Source organism: Toxotes jaculatrix, chromosome 17, assembly GCF_017976425.1.
Source record: "Toxotes jaculatrix isolate fToxJac2 chromosome 17, fToxJac2.pri, whole genome shotgun sequence".
In the NCBI taxonomy this organism is placed as follows: domain Eukaryota; kingdom Metazoa; phylum Chordata; class Actinopteri; family Toxotidae; genus Toxotes; species Toxotes jaculatrix.
The window spans coordinates 3,006,594-3,021,275 of NC_054410.1; the positions used below are offsets into that span (position 1 = coordinate 3,006,594).

Consider the following 14,682-nt stretch of genomic DNA (forward strand, 5'->3'; position numbering starts at 1 on the left):
CAAAATATTTTCCAGTAACACGAACGAATACATTTTGGGTGAGCTCCTGTACAACTTTGTCTGCTGCATAACTTTCTCCCGGTTTGAGGAAAAGGCCTGCGGAGGGAGCTGCATGCCGGTCGTTTCACACACTCTTTATTGGAAGTGATGATAGAAATGATTTCTACTTGTGTGGGACTCTAATGGGCAAAGCTGAGTCCTTCTTCTTATTTAAATAGTTGGGGCATTGCTCTGCAGAGTTTAACATCCCAGCCTCCGATGTGATGATTGTTTATACTGCAGTTCTGATATTTGTGTCAGGACTGATTTCACCAAACAGTCCAGTACAATCTGGTCCAGCCCAGAGACAAAACCATACCGTGTGTGGTGTTTAAAGATTCTGCTCATTTGACTTTTGATGCAGTTGCCAACTGTTCTCAGTAGGATTATTTTAAATGTTTGATAATTATTATGGTAGCTGGGGACATTGGCATCACGTGCGTGAGCCAGTTGTCCATAATCAAACGAAACAAGGCCGTGTTCCTTGAGCGGGAGTTTTGGAGTTGATCCAGTTGATTTGGTTTTAGTGCTGAACCAAATCTCAGCAGGTTTATCTCATTTTTATTAGTGTTCTCCCTCCTCCAGCTCTCCCTGCAGAGTTTACAGTCCTTGTCGCTAGTGCCTCTTCAACCAACATTTTACCTAAATTTAGCATTTTTCCTATTTTTTTATTTAGACTGCAGCATGAACAACGCAAACTGTTTTTGAGGCCGGTTGTTTTGTTTGTTGTACAGTCAATACAAGATTTCTGGTGGGATTTTGGAGTTAACCAAGCAACAAGGCCATAATCATAGTGTAACAATCGTTCAGTGTGTTTTCCTCTGTATTTGCTCAGTTCAACATAGGCTTCTCTCTGACTGTCAAGACTAAACAAGACTAAGAGTCCACACTACCAGGACTGTAACGTTTAACATGTCTTAGTTATGTTATCATGCTAACATTTGCTACTTAGCACTAAACGCTTATGATGTGCAACCAGCTTTGTATTACAAATCATACTGAAGGCCATGGATTTCATGACATCTCATCAAATAGCTGTTGAGACATATCAGTTTAGACCAAAGTGGTGGAACAACCAGCCTGTCCGCTGACTTCACCATCACCAGAGACATGGACACAAAGATGTATATGTTGGTAGAAGTAGCTACTAAGTGTGACGCCACTAATTTTTTGTTGGTTTCAGTAACCTCACAGTCTTTTCCCTGCTTAACTGAACACTGTGGATGTGATTCAGTCTTTCACAGATACTACCATGCCCCAACGCTGGATAACAGAAGCATGGAGGACTTCCCTCGGGGCGGAGACCTGTTGGGAGGAAACAGGAGCGAAGTGGCAGCGGGGTTAGGTCTCAATGCCCTCCCTGAATCCCTCATCCAGTGTACTCGAGAGAGACCTGTCCTCTGCCTCCTGCTGATGCTCGGGACATTATGGATGGGCTACACCCTCTACCAGTTCAAAAGGAGGTATGTGCAGCACTGCAGCGCTGCAGCACTCTTTAAGATAAATCACTGGAGAAGTTTAAATGGAGTTTGGATGGGAGCACTGCCGACCAGGACGAATACTGCTGAGTAGGGCCTTGACTCTAAAGATTGTCGGGAGTGACGGAGCTTGCAGGAACTTTCCAGACGGGAAAGCTCCCTTTTCTGTCGAAGGTTCTATTCCAGTCTGTGATTTAATAAGCATTAATATTCTACTTCTGATTGCTCCCAGTAATCAAATCAACCTCAAAGCCGGATTCAATTGTGTAAGCAAAAGGCAGACCAGGGTACTTAAACAGTGTCAGGATTGCAGCCATTGTCCTTGTCTTGTCCACAGTAATTGTATTCCTCTATTATTTGTCTCTCCCTGTTCACCCCCCCACCTCCTTCTCTTTCAGTCCGTTCCTGCATGCCAAAGTGAGGGAGGTGCTGTCGGACTGCGCCCTGCCGATCTCAGTGCTCATGTTCTCCTTCATCGGCTCCTACCTTTTCAGTGACATTGAGCGTTAGTATCATTTGTTGCTTCACTGAACAGTCAGTGCGAGAGAGTGTGTTATACAGTCTGATCATAGAGTGTGTCTGACCAGCAGCAAACGTGACCATAATATTGTTTTCTTTCTTTTTTTAAATTTTTTGTTTTTCACCATGTTTTTACACGTTTACATCGAAGAGAGTTTCATCATTCAAAACTGTCGAGTCAAAATAATTTCTCTTTACTTAATTATGAGTTAGAAAGTACTTCAACATTATAGCATCACAGCAGCAGAAACTGGTCATGGCTGCATTTTAAAATAAAACTGTCAGGGTCAGCTCATACACAGTGGTAATTTTTAATTTAATAATTAATATTGATTGTAGATATTTTTGCAATAATGTACAAAGTGTAGTGGTGTTACACAAACACGTTAAAATGGAAATGACCCACTCTGTACCCCCTGACACGCAGCTATTATAGGTGCGTAATTCATTCAAAAGAGACCCAGAGCGTGAAAATGAATTGATTTATACTGCTGATTGGATTGTTATCGGCTCCTGAAAATCCTAATCTTTAATGTTACCGATGAACGCAAGAGAATTTAAAGCTCGATGACTGGATGCTTTTTTATTGAGATGGGAGCTGTAGCTGAATTCCTTCTCAGTTTTTATGGACAAAGCTTGTACCGTTGAGTATTTATCAAAGAACCAGACATTTTAAATTGTTGCTCATCTTTTGAATTATTGATTCATTCAGGAAAGTTTCACATCCACAAAATCTGGTTAAGGTTACGGAGAGAAAAGAACTTTTACTTCCAAAACACTGAATGCCCAAAATAACTCCTCCCACGTCACGATACTGTACAACATGCACAGGCATTTATGTTTTCTCACAGCTTTTTAATGAATGACGAAGCCATTAGCAGTTGTGTTGCTGTGCTGTTAACTAGGGCAAATGTGACAGAAAGAAAAAGAGTTGTTTTCTAACATCTGCATGTGTATTAATGTTGTTTTGAACTCTTATAATGTGAGTTTGTTGTGAGACAAATGCCTGTGATTATGTGTCTTTTGGTAACTTTGGTTCTTTGCTCTAAAATTTTAAGCACAGTGTTTGAAGGCAACACTTTCATAACATTGCTTTAATATTTTAAAAAATGAGGAAAAGTAATTGTAAAAAAAATCTCCATGTGGTTGTTAGCTGTCTGTTTGTGACCGTGCAGTACTGCCTGGGATATATTTACATTGCAGGGACTTGGACTCTGATCCAAACCTGCTGAAGGGCTCAAACCTATGGCCTGTTTACTGCCAACACAGGCTTTCTAACTGTGAGGCCTCCCTTATTTGGTACCTTTATTGTCTTTTTATGTTCGTTAATCAAGGCACAGTCCAAAACACATTTTCAGTTTTCATCCTCTATTGTTTAGCATCATTTTGAGTCTCCATTCACTCTTGCCAAGGCAGCAGCTGTTCTCCAGGGGTCGACCCAGAAACACATAGACGAGCGCCAAACCCTCAAGTGAATTTAAATTTAAGTGCCTGGCCAATTTTCTGTTCTTTACCTCCTGAGACAAGTCATAAGATAATAGATCCATTATTATGTTGTCACTTCTTCCTAAATTTAACCAAATGCACTTAATTCAGCTGCATTGGAGAGGATACAGTCCTAAATGAGGTATCAGGCATTTGAAAAAAAAAAAAATCCTGCCACTCTTAGAAAATGACTGCTGCTGTTAAAACATGAGTCATTGCAACACTTTGAGAGACAGTTGAAGATAAAAACCATTGTTTTCTCTTCCTTTTTGAACAGTTCCAGTCTTTAAAGTTCACGACCGGCCCATCTTCAATGTGGCTCCGTTTGAGCGTCTGTCAGCCATGAACGTTGTGAGCGCCATGGGCCTCGGCTTCCTCCTGGCCCTCCTCATCTTCATCGACCAGAACATTGTTGTCTCTCTGACCAATGCACCAGAGAACAGGTACAGCTCAGTCACTGACACCTCAAAGAGTTTTACAAAGCACCCATTTCATCCCGTTTCATCTCAGTTTAAAATTCCCTTATATCCAATTACAAACCTAAAGATTGGATAATGATAGTGAGGGTGAAACCTGGGGTGTTCTTTTCTAAATGGGCTGGTTCTTTTATCCGATTTTTCTTTTCCCTGTGACCCTTCAAAAAGCCGCCAGGCACCTTTAGGGATCCACTGACCCTACTTTAGGAGCCGCTGTAACCGGATATTTGCCGGTCTGTTAGGGAGAGCGGATGAACTGAGCCAGAAACTTGACATCTGAGTCAAGTCGTCACAGTCAGGGAGCTCTGAAGAAGCCTCAGAGCCAAAACACAATGTTGAGCCTTTACCCTGTTCTTCTAAATTTACACTGGACAGACCAATTTAGAGCTTATCTGTGCCCCATAGATGGACCATCAACCAGCCCTACAGTAAAAATCTATAATGATGGCATTCCAGCCCTTATCTTGTACATTTGTTGGGGAGAAATTAATTGGATCTAAATGTCTGTTCCAAACAATGAAGAATTCACCTATAGGCCAAACAACAGCTGCTGTAGCATTAAACAGTGTGCTTTCCAAGAGTATTCATCTTTTCACACTATTTTCATATTGTTTTATAAATTTGTACGTGAATCGTGATCTTATTTACTCTACACATATATCAACATAAATAAAATAAATAAAATATCTATCAGCAAGTGTTGTAACACCAGTAATAAGGTTGGTAAATACAGTTTTCTGTTTTTAACCTTCACTACATTCCTCATGTGTAACTAACAATAGGAGGAGAGCTGGAAAAACTTATGGCTATTTCTGTTCCTGTTTTCCTCTTTTGATTCTTTTATCTTTTTTCTTTTTTGTCCCTTTATTTGCTTGACATCTTGTTCTTCCTTTTCTTTCTAAGTCTGGAAATAAGATGCTCATTGAACCATTTGAAGGTTTTTCTACCTGCACATCATCTTTTTTCCTCATTTCCTATTTTATTATTTATTTATATAAAATATCCGTCATCATTGTGCAAATAAATACAGACGAAAGAAACTTTTAACCTAAAAATGACTTGTGCTTTCTGATCGAAGGGAAGTAAATGAAAATAAAGGTGTATTTACAAATAAATTCCTGTGCACAACGATGGCTGATAGATGGTAGACACTCGCTTACACCCACACACACACACTGCCCTCGTACAGAGCTGGAGAGGCAGGGAAGATGCACAGCAGTGATCCTTAACTAACAGGTGCAGAAACATGTTGTGTGGCATCATAAAGGTCGCAGACTTCTTTTTGTGTAACTTTACAGTAATGTCACGCAGGGTTTATCATGTCATCATTACTGACGTACTGATTTCTGTCTTTCTTTGTATGAAAACATGAGAGAATTCACAACGTGTACATGAATTAGTGAAACATATGAGCGAGTTTGTTCAGGTTGTGTTGAAGGGCACTTCTAACCTTAGGAGAGTGATGCCCTTTGTATCAGTGTGTATGAGTGTGTGAGTGGACGACTGTCACGTCTGCTCACTTCTAAACATTACTGTATGCAAATGACTTCTTTGTGCATCTCTGCCTGTGTGAATGAACTTGTGTACATGTGTGCATGTGTTTTTCATGTTTTCTTTGTGTGTTTTTTGTTGAGTTGTTGTGCTTTAGCCGGTTGTTGTGGTGCACCATGATGTTGTTGACTGTGCTGCAGTGTGTAACAGTTGCATTGCTCCTCAGGCTGCTGAAGGGCACGGCGTATCACTGGGACCTGATGCTCTCTGGGCTCATTAACATACTGATGTCGGTGCTGGGGTTGCCCTGGATGCACGCCGCCTTCCCCCACTCCACCCTCCATGTGCGCCAGCTGGCGTTCGTGGAGCAGCGCGTGGAGGGGGGGCACCTCTACGAGACGTGAGTTACCCGCCCTCTTACCGCCGCCACTAATCAGACGCTCAATTAAAGGTCGTCTTCAGAACTTGTGGTGACTGTAATTTTGTGTCGCAGGCTAGTGTATCCTTCTCTTCCCTGATTGCATGATTACTATGTAACTAACCATTTTCTCCGTGGGTGGAAGAGGTGAGGGAGTTTTTAAGAGATTAGAGGATTAAGTTCATCATTCTGGTCGCATAGATATGTGCAAAAATCATAGTTAGCATATATTCAGGATTCCTTAAGTAGTCAAGTGTGATAAATGGGGCATAGGAGACAATCTTCTATAAGAACAGGAGATCTAATTAGACGTAGTAGCTGTAGAAAAATGTGAAGTTCAGGCTTCTTGAAAGTATGTATATTATCTGGAAATTAATATTCCAGATGTGCAAATCGGATTTTCTGTGTCTACAGATCTGAAGTCCACTGGGAGAGAGTGAATGAGCCACAACCTCAAAACCACAGTTTACACTTTTTGGTTTATAATTTTTTGAGACCTGAAGACTTGAAACTTTTGAGGAAAAAGCAAAATTGTTTTTAATCTTTAGTTTATTTCCTACTAATCATCTTGCAACATTCCAGATTTATCTTTTGAGCCCTTAGTGGGTTGGGAAGCACTTATATAATTAACACTTTTCTTTCACTAGCTTCTCCGTCCTCTGGACAGTATAGGTGGATGGATGCTTCAGTTACACTTTGTGTAATACAGAGACAAAGACATAGATCAAATCAAATTCTACATTTATCTATCAGAAATTACTGGTTGGTCAGCTTAGATGACACTGTCCAGGACAGCTCTACACCTGACGCCTTAAATTAGACAATAATTGATTACAGAGAATGTATATAATCATTAATTACAAAGAACAAAGAGACGTCTGTGCCCTCCATATCTAATAAGAAACAAAGCCTGTTAATAATATGACTTATTCCTGCAAAAATCAGGTTATACCCTTAGTTTGTTTTCAACAGTGAAGATCCCATCAACTCTGGAATTTATGTCTGGAAGATTCACAATTTTTCAAATGGAAAATCTGCTACAACACTGATAAGAAAATCCCAGAAAAACAAATGTCGTCTGTTTTATTGTGTTTTGTGTGCTTTCCAGTAACCATTCATTTGTGTGTTTTCGTACGCCACGTTTGTCTCCCTCAGTATTGTCCAGGTGAAGGAGACCCGGCTGACGTCTCTGGCTGCCAACATCTTCATCGGTGTGTCGGTGCTGCTGCTGCCCGTCCCACTGCAGTGGATCCCCAAACCCGTCCTGTACGGCCTCTTCCTCTACATCGCCCTCACCTCCATCGACGGAAACCAGATGTGCGACCGCATGGCTCTCCTCCTCAAGGAGCAGGTGAGAAAGTGTGTGTTTGGTGTTAGAGGATGAGTGAATAAATGTGTGTGTGTGTGTGTGACCATATGTCGATTGCAGGGCTCTGCAGATCAAACGGCTGACTGGGTGCCCGGTGCGGGAGGACCAGACATGAGTCAAATAATATTTGCACATATAAATTTTTGTGTTTGTTTTAATTCACTCAGAACACCGGGTGGGCGGGGTTTGGTGAATTAAGACAGATCAGACAGTAAATTAGCATTATTATTCTAGTGTGGTGTATCAGCCACATAAAGCATAAATGTTTTCTGACACTCATCTTTATTCATTATCTGCTGAACCGCTTAACATGGTCAGTCAGATTAAAACACAAAATCAAATATGTGCAAACTATTAGAATTTCTTTCTTTGTTTCTCTTCTGCTGTTTGTCCGATTTAACCTTCCTACTGTCTCAGTAAAGCAAAACTTGCCATTTTCCTCCTAACTGTACTCGGTAACTTCAGACACTAGTGCCTCCAAATGGCCGTGAGAGGTAACAGCATCAAGGTCTTCAGCAAATATCAAAATGAGAGCCACTTGTATCTCACTGTTATTTACCACCAAGTTCATTTTTAACACCACGTGTCACCATATCCAACATGTACAACCTCTGCTTTGACAAGAAGCCTTGTTGTTCAGGTGGCAGTTTACTACGTTTGATTTCCAGCCCTCAGCTGTGGAGAGTTGAGATTTGTTGTCTTATTTTCCTGATGAAAATGATTGCAGGTAGTTACCAAGATTGTGAATCAGCTTTGTTGGCAGAGGTAACCAAACGATAACTTGCTGTTACCTGACTGCAGATCGGTGGAGGGCGATGAGTTTGTTTTGTCGGCTGCAGCCTCAGTCAGACTGGAAAGATTCATTTTTATATAATAATGTCACTGAGCTTTGGTATAAAATAACATCAGAAACCTCTCACCTGTACTCAGCCTCACACATTCACACAGGTGACCCCACAGGCTATGAATAGACTTTTTGTATGTTAAATACACCTATTGTACTTTTAAGAAAGCTAAATGTTATATATGATCTAAAACCCAGAGTGCACTTCTTAGAGGTGTGTGGGCCGTCCACTTCCTTTAGTCATTCCTCTAAGACTGCAGGAGACCTGAGGACAGCGAGGAAAAGAACCTCAGGGGAGATTGTATTTTAATCTGTCCTGATCCTCTCACCTCCTGCAGACGTCTTACCCACCTACCCACTACATCCGCAAAGTGCCCCAGAGGAAGATCCACTACTTCACCTTCCTGCAGATGATGCAGCTGCTGGTGCTGTGTACGTTTGGCATGTACCCGATACCGTACATGAAGATGATCTTCCCTCTGCTCATGATCCTGCTAATCCCAATCAGGTACTACCGTGTCCCAGCAAATGGCTTTCTCAAGTGCTTTAAACCAAGATGACATTCAGTGGCACATAGGTAACAAGTGTGGTGTCTGACCTGAATCTGCCTGTGGATGAAAACATGTTTGATCCACATGGACATGTTTCTGTTGTTTTCCCAAACTGCGCATCTCTCTAAATAGCATCATTTGAGGGAATGAAGCAGACAATTCTATTTTTTTCTAAATTACATTTTTAAATACTATAACAAGGTTAAATGTTTTTTCAACTGGAAACATCTGGCAGTTCAGTTGAGATACAAATGTTCTGTGCTGCCGTTCATCTGCTCAGTCTTAATGTGTGAAAACAGCAGTACCAACAGCAGATGGGCGTAGTGCATTATATATGATATTTGTAAATTCACAGACTAATTCAGCGCACTCTCCTTGACTTTCTTTTTTGCATCAAACTAGAGGAATGTTTTTAACTAATAATGCAGCTTTGCATTTGAAAAGCTACAGAGAAAACGAGCAAACTATATTTATGCGGTGCTTTTCAAAGTTTCAGCTGTTTCATATTTTTTATGATGATTTGGTTTCACCTCTACGTGCCTACGTGTGAAGCACAGTTGTGACTTTAGTTTTCAGAGTCCCATCCCCAAATTTACTGATTCATTAGCATATTAGCACCACCCCCCATCAACTTCTTTCTGTACAGTGCAGTTCAATAGCACCACAAACTACATCCTTTAGTGTGATACTGCAGTTGAATCAACAGCAAACTGAAATAATTTCAACAAAAAACAAAAATTATAACCTTTATAAAAGCAGAATTTATGGCAGGGCTGTTGTATTACACGGTTGCAGTGAGGTGTACCTAATAAACCCGCAGCTCAGTGTGTGTGCAGCATTTTCCCACCCACTCACATTCTTGTGCTTCAGCCATCACCGTGTTGTTGCTTTACTCTCTTGTACACTGGTACTACTAAGAAGGAAGTGATAAATCTTCTATGATAAGAGCTGACATTTTGATGGGTTGGTGTTTTTTTTTCTCATTTCTGGCTTAACAAGTAACAAGTGACATAAATTCTCTCTGCTCTGTGTTTAGGAACAACGTGCTTCCTCATATCATTGAGGCCAAATACTTGGACATAATGGATGCCCAACACATGTAGCTACAGATGGAGATGAGCTCTGGCACCACAGAAAGACATCTGGAATAAAAAATAAAAAATAGAAATGAGGATTTAAAAAACATATTTTTCAATGCAAAACTGTACCGGAAGCAAAAAGGAGAAATACCGACTGTTTTGATTTTTGTATCTGATAAGAACATACTTACAGGTGACGCACTGGAAATGTGGGAAGTCATGTGAGGAAGAGAGATGGGAGCCGTGGGAAATATTTTCCAAACGTGGACAGACAGTATCTCTCTGGGGAATTAAAGAAAAAAAAAAAAACAGGACTGTCCAGAACTCCCTGTTTCACCTCCGTTTGACCCTGTCAGATCGTTCAGTGCCACATACCTCCATGTTCTCCTCTCACATCTTTACTTTGTATGATAACGCTTTACAATATCCTCACTGCAGTGTATGCATCTGTGTTTTGATCTGCGGGCAAGTGCTTAAAGTACTCACCAATACTGTGTAAGTAATGAAAACTCTGCCAGTGTACATTGTATAGTACTTAGACAGGTGTGATGACACAATGTAAGTATAAACAAAATCTTTTTTTGGCACTTTGCCCTCACACTGTGTTTTACACTGTCATGTGAGTAATTTACATACTTACACTGTGTTGATAAGTACTAAAATACTTTTCCATTTGTAAATTACCTGGTAAGAACACTGCATTTAGGCCTCTGTAAAGTAAAATCTTAACATTTTGTATTTTTGCCATTGTGCAATGTTAAAAACCTTCACATTCCTGCACCTTTTAGCTGTGACTCCCCCTTTTTCTATGAAGGACACTTGTGCCCGGACATATTTAGTTTCTAAGTCATTCCAACAAATGCCAGTGTTCATAGAGGAGTGGAAAAAGGTGTGTGTGTATGTGCGTGCATGCGTTTGTGTGTGTGCATGTGTGTGTTATGGGCACATTATTAATCTGTCTTTCATCTAGCTTCCTGCCAGCTCTTTAGAAAACCTCATTTTTCAGGTGGAATTTAAGCGCTTAACTGAGGAGGAAATACATTCCACAGGTATATATTAAATGTAATTATTTAGAACGACAGCACAAACCAAAACATATAGTGAAATCTTTATCAAATTATGAATATATTAGAATATATTATGGCAATATACAAAAAGTATTTTAGGTTAAATTGAAATAGAATATTTATTTATCATGATGACAGTTTATCTTTAAAGTACAAAATGGTCATTGTGTGTGTTTACCCCAAACTGGAAACTAATCTGTAATTCTCTGTTTGCTCCTTTACATTTCACAGTTACACGTATTTTAAGTGTCATGTCTTACATCTGACTTTGCTGCAGTGTTAACATATCAAAGTCCCTTTGTCAAGTCCAACACAGTTCTGGTGCATTTGCTAGTAAAGAGAAGAGTCAGGCAAGGTTTAAAAAAAAAAAAAAACATTTGTGGGCTTTGGATTCAACAAAATGCATCCCTTTTTTATTTTTCCTTATGTGAACAAGTGTTCAAAGATGAGTTTTAGAATAATCCGGTCTTGTTTTCTATTTAGATGTTATGATTAGATCAATGCTTGCAAACGTTGTCATGTAATAATCCAGACGTCTGGAGAGGTTATCTTGTTATCTACAGTACAAAAAGAAAAAAAAAGAAAATTTCTAAGCACTGGGTTGCTTAAAGCATGTCTTATCTGGGTTTTTGATACAATGTGATGCCAATGGACATGTATCCTACACAAGAAAAAAAAAGTAGCAAGTCAAACAGTAACTTCTCAATAAACTGAATGCAATGCTCAATATTCAGCAATACTGTGTATAAAACAGAACTTCACTGGTGAGATTCGGGTTCCCCAGCGAAGGCTGACCCATCAGTGAAGCAACGACAGGCCAGCTGTATTTTTAAGACAGCAACTTTTCAGTCCATCCTCATGGTACAAAAATTGCTCTGTGCTGATTCATTTATTGCACACAAGGAGAAAAAAAAAAAAAAGTTTGCCTGTCAACCAGGCATTCACAGTGCCGGATTTTATTACGGTTTAGTTGCTTTCCCAATATCCAAATGGCAGCTCCCTCATGCTATTCTGTTCAACTTTGTCTTACAGATGTGAGAAAGATGTCCAATTTAAGCAGATGTCTCATGCCGAGATAGCAAGGCATGAAAGGAAAGCTTGAAAGCATTTGCATAATCCTTGGACTAAGCCTTAAGACAGCACTGGTGAGAGAAGAGAGAGATTGTGAGTTATGAAGTAATATGTACAGTTTGCAATGCAAAGTTTAGTTTTTATCAGCTATCCATTATAATCCATGGCAAGGTATTAGTTTCTAACTTTGGACCGAGTACAGAGATTAAACCATTCTTCGTATGTGACAGTATTGTTGTTGTTCCTTGATATCTTCTCTGTACTGATGATTTTGGAATAGCAGCAGACTTCTCTCAGAGGACTTAACATTGGATTCAGAGTGAAAGACATGCTACTCTGTTCGTGAAACCTTGACTCCCCTCCTCCTAATTGGATTTGTTTGAAATTGCGTACTGTGGTGTTTTGTTTTTCTTTTCTTTTCCTGATTTCATATAGCCTACTTTTTCTAATCATGAATGTAAGATGTGTGGATTTTTATATAGCATACTAATTTAGGTGTCAAACAGAATCTGTAATTTTGTCAAAAAGATCAGCTATATTTGTAAGCTGTAATATGTAAAAATGAGAAAAAAATGGTTATCAAACAAAATGTGTTGGTTTACTATAGTATATATATATACTGTACACTGAAAAAGAGAGACTATCTCAAGCTGTTTGCCAAATAAAAAGTAGTAGTGATGTAAATATTCATGTTTGCTTGTGTTTATTGTGGTGTCTGTGAGACACTTTGGGCCAAAGTATTTGTCAGCATTTATAACATCTCCAGTGAAGTTTCACTATATTGTCCCCCCATTATCTGTTTATACTGCAGTCACCACTTATGGGAGGAGAACATGTTAATAAACACCTCTACGGGATCACAACAAATGCTCATATGTATAAAGGCGTCTCATTGATGAGGGCCTAACTGTAGCAGCTGTTTCTGCCAAAACAGAAATGATAGTTAGGGCCCGAGCACCGAGTGGTGCGAAGGCCCTATTGTTTTTGTAATGTTTATTATTAGGGCCCGAGCACCGAGTGGTGCGAAGGCCCTATTGTAATTCTAATTAGGGCCCGAGCACCGAGTGGTGCGAAGGCCCTATTGTTTTTCTAATGTTTATTATTATTATTATTATTATTATTATTCCTCCCAAACAACTGCATTTTTCAACCCCTTCCCATGCTCTAAAACGCCTGAAATTTTGCACACTCATCAGGTCTGGTGAAAAATTTGATATTTTGTGGTCGTTGTAAATGGGGGGGGCCAAATGGCTCCGCAGCGCCCCCTTGAAATTTTCAAAACCCCCCTCCCATTGGGCTTAGTTTGTCATAGGTGCATGAAAATTGGTACACATGTTGATCATACCGAGACACACCAAAAAGTCTCTTGACACCATGACCTCAACCCAACAGGAAGTCCGCCATTGTGGTCGGAAGTTGGCGATTTTGGCGAAATACACCATTGGTATGCGGACGAACTCGTGCTAGGGATTTCACCTGATCCACTTCATATTTGGTGGACCTCACCTCAAGACTATGATGATCAAAAGTTATCAAAGGCTTTTCTCTAAGTTAAAGGGCGTGGCCTCTGTGGCCCGCCAAAGTTTGGTGGCGTTTGGTGAATTTGCCATGACATTTTGAATGGCTCTCACGTCCACATACTTTATCCAAACATCTTCAAACTTCATGAGCTTGATCAGGGCTCTGCCCTGAACGCCTCCATATGTCAAACTCCCGCCTTACTCGTGGCGTCCCCTGCTGGTAACAGGAAATGACCTATTTTTACTCTGAAGTGTACTGCTCCTTAATAGTTGACACCATCGGCTTGGTTTCTGCTCTACAACCTTCCCAACTACTTGGTGAAGCTACATTATAAAGGCCGTGAAGCTGGGTGCAATGGCATCTGTGTGGCGGCGCGGCAACTGACGATCCCTCGCCGTGAAATTACGTTTGGATTTGTAATGACCTTAACCACCTCCTATGATCCTAAAAATTCATACACACGTTCTTGGGGGCTGGTCCTAGACTCTGATGGGGTTTTTGTAATTGGGCGGGGCAAAATGGCTCAACGGCGCCCCCTTGAAGATTTAAAATACCCCTCTCCATATGGGTTTTTTTGGAGTACGAAGATGAAAATCGGTACACATAAAGAACACTTCCTGACGCACAAAAAAGTCTCTTGACACCATGACCTCAACCTAGCAGGTAGTCGGCCATTTTGTTTTTGGCGGCCAAATTTCAGTGCTTTCCACCATTGGTATGCGGACGAACTCGTGCTAGGGATTTCACCCGATCAACTTCATATCTGGTGGACCTCACCTCAAGACCATGATGATCAAAAGTTATCAAAGGCTTTTCTCTAAGTTAAAGGGCGTGGCCTCTGTGGCTCGCCAAAGTTCGGTGGCGTTTGGTGAATTTGCCATGACATTTTGAATGGCTCTCACGTCCACATACTTTATCCAAACATCTGCAAACTTCATGAGCATGATGAGGGCTCTGCCCTGAACGGCTCCATATGTCAAACTCCCGCCTTACTCGTGGCGCCCCCTGCTGGTAACAGGAAATAACCTGTTTGTACTATGACGTGTACTGGGGAGAAGAGGAGAGGACATAGGAGGACTCTGGTACTCTTGGCTGCGCCGGCTGCGACTCCCGCGGGTCGCAAGGGGTGCGAGGGCCCGTCATCGCTGCTTGCAGCTTTAATGTTTATTATTAGGGCCCGAGCACCGAGTGGTGCGAAGGCCCTATTGTTTTTCTAATGTTTATTATTAGGGCCCGAGCACCGAGTGGTGCGAAGGCCCTATTGTAATTCTAAT

General features: G+C 40.7%; 1 protein-coding gene across 4 annotated transcripts in view; it reads left to right on the forward strand.

Annotated features, from left to right (window-relative positions):
- slc4a11 (solute carrier family 4 member 11) overlaps positions 1-10,094 on the forward strand; it is an 87,034-nt gene extending 76,940 nt beyond the window's left edge. For all 4 annotated transcript variants that reach the window (XM_041060991.1, XM_041060994.1, XM_041060992.1 and 1 more), the window contains exons 14-20: positions 1,274-1,502; positions 1,916-2,022; positions 3,799-3,964; positions 5,715-5,888; positions 7,062-7,257; positions 8,458-8,627; positions 9,707-10,094. In XM_041060991.1, the coding sequence (XP_040916925.1) occupies positions 1,274-1,502; positions 1,916-2,022; positions 3,799-3,964; positions 5,715-5,888; positions 7,062-7,257; positions 8,458-8,627; positions 9,707-9,773 (1,109 nt within the window). In that variant the 3' untranslated portion in view covers positions 9,774-10,094. The remainder of the gene's footprint in view (positions 1-1,273; positions 1,503-1,915; positions 2,023-3,798; positions 3,965-5,714; positions 5,889-7,061; positions 7,258-8,457; positions 8,628-9,706) is intronic.
- The last annotated feature ends 4,588 nt before the right edge of the window (positions 10,095-14,682 follow it).